Source organism: Phasianus colchicus, chromosome Z (genome assembly GCF_987193195.1).
Source record: "Phasianus colchicus chromosome Z, bPhaCol1.hap1.1, whole genome shotgun sequence".
NCBI classification, from domain to species: Eukaryota; Metazoa; Chordata; class Aves; order Galliformes; family Phasianidae; genus Phasianus; species Phasianus colchicus.
In genome coordinates, this window is record NC_143476.1 from 57021317 (window position 1) to 57028121 (window position 6805).

The window sequence follows — 6805 nt, forward strand, 5'->3', positions numbered from 1 at the left end:
TGCCCCCAACATCAGAGGTGAATGTTGGTGATAAGTCAGCAGAAGTTGAACCTTCCCACCAATATTCCATTATATTTTGTTGATGTGTGACAGATAGATGACAGCAGAAGGGCAGTCTGACAGAGCGGCGTTGGACATGGAGAGTCTATGGAGCAAAGGTGTGGCACTAAATTCTTCCATGCGGAAAAAATGGCACCCTTTGACATTCATTGACACTTGCTGAACATTTATGGAGACCAAACAATGGCTGTGAGCACAGTGAGGCAGTGCATAGTGTGTTTGAGCAGTGGCAACAGCAATGTGGAAGACGAGCCATGTTCCAGATGGCCATGCACAGCCATCACACCACTACATGAAGAGTGTCTCAATCAGCAAATTGCAGATTTGTGCAGATTACAACCAGAGAACTGTGGACAAAGCTGAACTTTAGATCAGCCTCTATGTGTTGAAAATGAGGGTAGCAACGCTGAAATATGACAAGGTTTGCATCAATTGGGTTGCACACATACTCACACAGGAAGACAAAGAACACTATATGCAAGTTTGTCAGGACCCACTGAACCAATATGAAGTTGTAGGTGACAGCTTCCTGCATTGCATCAGTAGTGGTGATGAGACATGGTGTCATCACTATGAACTAGAGTCAAAACAGCAGTCCATGGAGTGGTGACATCTGAAATATCCATCAAAGTAAAGATTCAAGACATAGTCTTCAGCAGGTAAAATGATGTGCATTGTCCTTTGGGATAGGAAAGGGGTGATCCTTCTGGATTTCCTGCTACCTGAATAAGCCATCATGACACTGACTGAGCTGAAGGCACAAACCTCCAGAGTCAAGCCAGAGAAGAGGAACCTTTCTCTCGCAACATGGTAACACCAAGCTACGTACCAGTTTGAAGACCAGAGATTACATTGCCAGTCTTAGCTGGACTGTCCTACCACACACATCACATAGTCCAGATTTGGTACCACCTGACTTCCACCTGTTTGGGCCAGTGAAAGATGGACTAAATGGACAACATTTTCTGAGCAACAATGCCATAATTGCAGCTGTAAAACAGGGGGTCATCACTGCTGGTGCAGATTTTTATGAGCACAGCATGCAGGTCTTGTTCATCGCTGGTGAAAATGTATAGCTCATGGTGGTGTCTATGTTGAAAAATAGTGTTTTGTAGCTAAGAATTTATCAAATACTGTTAGTGTATCTGTTGTAGTTCCCATGGAAATAAATTCCAGGCATTACTTCCAGTGACCCACATAGGTTGACACTGAATGCTGTTTGAAACAGTCTGCAGAGGAGGAAAGGTGACAGAGACAATCTACTGATACTGCTATTAAATTATCTCTGTGTTCACTGCTGCTGACTGCATGGGCACGTTTGACAAAGATCATCTGCTTTTCAGAGCACATTGCTAAGATAAAAGAGCACTAATCCCTATAGTTTGCAGGGGCAATAAATACATTTCTCTTCTAGTGCTTAAATCCAACCAAACAGATGCAGCACAAACTTCATTGGGGGAAATTGAGTTGACAGCCCAAATGCACATTACTTCTTGCTTTATTAAAATGGTACCCATTAAAATGACAAGAGATTGAGAATAAAACATACCCACAAACACAGGCACACAAAATGCTGTGCAGCTATTCTTGGCAAAAAATGTAAACAGATTTTCCAGAGTCACAAAAACAGGTATGCCATAGTTATTGCATCTAATGAAAATTATTTACAATATTGTTGTGAGCAGGATGTTCTTACAGTCAGGTTATGGAGTGTGCTGGACAGGGCTGAGAAAGCAAAAAGGGCAAAAATCCAACCTTGCAGTACGACTGCAACTGACTGAAGACAGTGTTTCTTACTCTCACTTCAGGTGGGTCTACCACTCAGGATAACTGCCTATTACATGCAGTGTCTTCCTTGCCTTAATATATAAAGAAAGTAAGTTATCTTCTGCTTAGTAAAGCAGGTCATTACATCTACAAAGGACATGAGCCTCCTGGAATAATATTGGATCTGCTTCAACAAAACCTCAAGATTATTCAGTGAGATCTCATCATATGAAATTTTACACTATGTATAAAAATTAACTATGTCTTTCATTCACAACACATCTCTAATGCTGACACAGAAGTACATTCCTGTAGAAACAGAATTCATAACTGGGCATGAATTCATGCTAAATTTACCTGCCAATGTAAGTGCAAAATAACACAGTATTTCAGATCCTTAGCTGTCTTAAAGTACCACAGTAGTGATGAATACGTATCTCTTTTCCAAGTTTCTCATCAGTTGTCTTACAATGTATCTGGACTTTTTTTTACAGATTTCCTTTTCAGAGGCTTCATGAATGCAAGAATATTCATCCTACAATGGGAGCAATGCCTATACTTCTGAATCTAGAGTAGAACACTGACATGTTGGTTTACATGTACTAAAAGGGCACTTGAAGCCTGCACAGTCGCTTACTCTGTCCATTGTACACACAGATTCATCTGTTGCACTCTTGAGCAAATCAGAACAGCTACCCATGTTAGTCTTGTTTTCTTTTGGATGTCTTTTTGCACTCAGACTAAAATGTTCTAAAACCTCAGGCAATTACAGGGATCGGAACATAAGCCAAAAAAATATATATATATTTCAATTATAAAAAGTATAAACACACAATGTATCTCTTTTTGTAGTACTACCAGAATAATAAAAAGAATCCACAGATATTTTTAAGAAGCAGCTGAACCTTAGAAATCTATCAGTTAAAGTGAGAATGCACAGCTGTAAACAGAAATAAAATTCAACCTCATACTTCCTATCTGCATCTGGCCCTTCGGAAGATACTGGCTTACTTGGCAACAGGGCAGAAAACTTTCAAGTATGGAGTGGAAATTTCTGGACAGAGTCTGAGTTATATTTACATCATCTTGACAGTTTGGCACAAGACCACACTACCAAGAGATTTATAAGACAAAATAACTTACACTGCAAGTCAGATACAACTATATTTCAAGTAACATTTTAAAATAATAACAAATTTTGAAGTAGTGCATGCAGACGTGGAATAATTCAAGCAAGGCTGCCACTCTCATTCTTAATTTCCTCTGTTATACGAGCAAATTACCACATGCACACACACTGACCTGCAAATCCCAGAGCCTGGTACTACCACCAGTAGCAGTTCTACTGAGTAAAAGAGCATCTATGGAAGATGGATTTGGCACACATGCCATGTAGATTTGAATGAAATACTGTCAACTAGATGTAGCTTCACAATTCTGTGAATGCACTTCCAAAGAGGCTTTTAACCTGCATGCAAAGTGTATAGAATGACTTAGTCTGACTACAGACTGCAGGGAAAAAAAAAAAAAAAAAAAAAAAAGGACTTGCAATGGAAATGCTGACAGAACTACACTGATTGAGAGTGTTGGTATACCACATACCCTCCCAGTTTAGTTACATATCTCTGAAAAAGCAAGATCTGCAACAACAGAAGCTAATCAGCAGTATTAGCCACTGGCATGCAAGAAGCAAACTACAGCTAAAACACTGTTCTGCAGGGCCAAAGAATACCGACCACTGCTGATTCAAACTTCCCTGTTTCTGGAAGCACTCTGGCATGGATGGGCACGCTGCATTTCTCGCTCACTTCTGCAGATGTAACTCACAGTATCTCACAGTTCCTGGATAGTGAATTAGTGCTCCTGCCATGTGCTGCCCATAAATCACAGATGGGAAGTGCTGCTCCCCAGCCTGGCAGCCTGCTACAGGGCACAGCAAGGAGTGCAAATGGTCATTAGATTTTCACCAGTATCTTCAAAAATACAGGAGAATCTATGCATCTTTAAATAAATTAGAAGAATAAATCATTTTTACAAGAAATCACTGCATTCTCCCAGCCTGCTCTAACTTAGTATTCTGGGCATTCCCAAACCCTAACGATTAATGTGAAAATTAATGGTTATGGTGGCTTACTTTGCTTCATTAAAAACATTTTAAGCTTCACTATAAGCTGGGTGACAGGTGAAATGGCAAATTGCACCTTCCTGTTTTTAACGGTGCACTGATGAGGAATCATGAAGTCTCTCTGCCTCTTTTGTATCCACACTCAAGTTGTTATTCTTGCTGCCTGCTTTAGAGCTCAGATGCTTCTGAAGCTCACAGTCCCTTTGATCACATGAACACAACTTTCACTGTATGAATGACATTGCGGCCACAACACAATCGAAAATAATAATAGTTTTTAGATGCCCACGTATAACTACATTGTATTTATGTTTGTTTTTCTTTCATTCACATTCACTCTAAAACTTGGCAGATGACAGTTACAGTTGCAGGGAACTTCCATATTGTCACTGAATTTTGTTCCTTTGAATGTCAGACTGTGTGATACAACTTATCAAAGACGAACACCTATGTTTCCATCTGAATTGTAAGTATCACAAAACAGAAATAAGACTTAACTGAATATACCACGAAGATGCTGTTCACAGACTATCTCCTACATTGAAAACACACCAACTTCTCAAGTTGGATCCAGAACATTGTTAGGGAAAAAGCAATTCTGCTTAGCAGGAATATGACAGATGAGTGCCTTTCTAAGAAAAGCATATATTTCCTACAGCAGATCTGCCCAAAGGAAAATGAAAGCAATACGGAGGAGGTTCCTGGGGCATCCTGCAGAAAGAAACCCGCGTGCAGAAACCTGCGCGGGGAAAGGTACACAGCACCGACGGGCACCGCTGTGAGGTGACACAGCGCGGGGCCGGGGCTCGGGGGGAGGTTCGGTAGCTCCGCACGCCCGGGCTCGCAGCGCCCTTACCTTCGCCGTGCAGCGCCCAGGGCAGATGCGCGTAGTCCCACTCGTAGCCGCAGGCGCTGTCCTCAAAAGCGCAGGACCCAGGCGAGAGCGGCGCGGCCCGGGCCATCCGGAGAGCTGCGGGGACAAAGCGAACCCGGTCACGGTCACGGCCCCGCCGGGGTGCGCGGGGACCGCGGGCTGAGTGCCGCTGCCGCCGCCGCCGCCCGGACGGGGTCTCCCCCGCGGCCCCCGCTTACCGTGCAGGGCGAGCAGGCAGAGCCGCAGCATCTTCCGCGCCGGGCAGCCGGGGCTGGCGGCGGCGGCGGCGGCGGCGGCGGCGGCGGCGGCGGCGGCGGCGGCGGCGGCGGCGGGGCGGGCGAGCGAGAGAGAAGGAGGGAGAGCGGGGGCGCGGCCGCGCCGAGCCCGGGGCTACAGCGGGGGCAGAGCGCGGCCCCGCGCACCCCGGCGGGGCGCGGGGAGGGAACCTCGGCCGCGGGAGGGGCGGGGAGGGGCGGGGGGAGCGGCCACAGCCGGCCCGGGGGCGCGGCCGCGTGGGGCAACCTGTTGCGGGCGGCCGCGAGGGCGGCGGGGCTGAGCCCTGCGGCCCGCGCCCGCTGCCTTCCTCCCGCCGGGGCACCGCGAGAGCAGCCTGTGCTGCGCGCTGTGCTTCCCCATGGGCTGCTGCGCGCTCGGCGGCCCCTGCCCCGCCGGGTACCCTGACTGCCGAGCGAGGGAGCTGCTGGAGCCTCGCCCGGCTCCAGCCGCTGCAGCCGGCACAGCCCCGCGCCCTCCTGACCTGAGCTCACAGCGCATCACGCGCACGGTGCGTCTCCTACACCCCTGCGCACCCCGGAGCGGCCCCTTCTCCCGGCTGAACCCGCCCCGCTCCGCAGCCTTCCCTCACGGGGCACGGCCCCACCGCCCCGGGCCTCCTGCCCGTTTGGGTATCTTACGCTGCGGGTGCAACCCCTGCCTCCCCCACCATTCCACCACCCCAGGCCTTCTCGGCTACCCCGGCGCAGCCCCGTGCCACCAGCACCCCTGAGCTGTGCCCCCACCCCGGCAGCCATGGGTCTCCGCGGGACTCTGCCTCCCGTCTGCTGGGCCCGGCCTTTACCCTCGCTGAATCTCCTGGCTCCTCACCCCCCGCAGTTCAGGCCCCTCAGCACCTTCCTGCCTCGACCTTGCCCAGCCTACCAGTCGCCTGCCCGGTGTCACAGGAACAACGGCATGCCCCCACTCCCTCCCCCAGATCCCATCCTGTGACAGCCCCGTGCAGCACAGACTGTGGCCCCTGCACTCCTGTTCAGAGTGCTTGTGCTCATTCCCTCTCACTTGTTTCAGCAGTTGTTGTGCAACGCAATTTCCCACCCATGAAAACTGCTATCCAAAGTAAATTCACCACATGTACTTTTTCCACAGCCCGTAAGAAAGTCTACTTCTGGTGGAAATGGGTTTTCTAAGTACAATCATTGGCTTCAGTATTAGACCATCCAGAGAGGCTGTGACAGAGGAGGAACAGAAGCAGCCACACAGAACTACCTCCAGCCCTTGTGAGAGACATGCTGCCTGCAGTGCAGCCTACACAGCCCGTTTCAACTACTCAGCCTTTATTTTTGTTGCTGTTGGCAAAATCAGGCATGCATCACAAGCCTTAAAAGGTTTCTAGAAAATCACTTGTGGCCAGTGAAAGTATCTCACAGTCTCCTTGAGCATTTTATTGCAGAGTGCTCTGCATCAAACTGCAGGCAAAAACTAGTCTTTTCTCAGCGACTTGACTGATCCCAAAATGCAAAATTGGCCCTTCATAAACTTATCATAAACTTTATGGGTTTTTAATCTCACTTTGCATTCTGCTTAAAAACCTAACACTCCTGCTATTCAATTTATTTACTATGTGCGGAACATCACAATCTCTTAGGCACACTGAGTGTTTAAGAACCAGTGTCTTCAGAATTCTCCGCTTTTTAAGGGCTCTGTTCCTCATACAGGATTCTTAAGCTTGTTTTCAGGGCATT

General features: G+C 47.8%; 1 protein-coding gene across 4 annotated transcripts in view; it reads right to left on the minus strand.

The window, feature by feature from the left end:
• MAMDC2 (MAM domain containing 2) overlaps window positions 1-6506 on the minus strand; it is a 62440-nt gene extending 55934 nt beyond the window's left edge. Inside the window, exons 1-2 of one of the 4 annotated variants that reach the window (XM_090132250.1) lie at window positions 5905-6506; window positions 4809-4922 (exon numbers count right to left, since the gene is read on the minus strand). In XM_090132250.1, coding sequence (XP_089988376.1) covers window positions 4809-4914 — 106 coding nt within the window. In that variant the 5' untranslated portion in view covers window positions 4915-4922; window positions 5905-6506. Of the gene's footprint in view, window positions 1-4808; window positions 4923-5044; window positions 5132-5583; window positions 5605-5845 lie in introns of those variants that run through there. The other 3 variants (XM_090132249.1, XM_090132251.1, XM_031608769.2) reach the window with 3 other exon arrangements.
• Window positions 6507-6805: the final 299 nt, after the last annotated feature.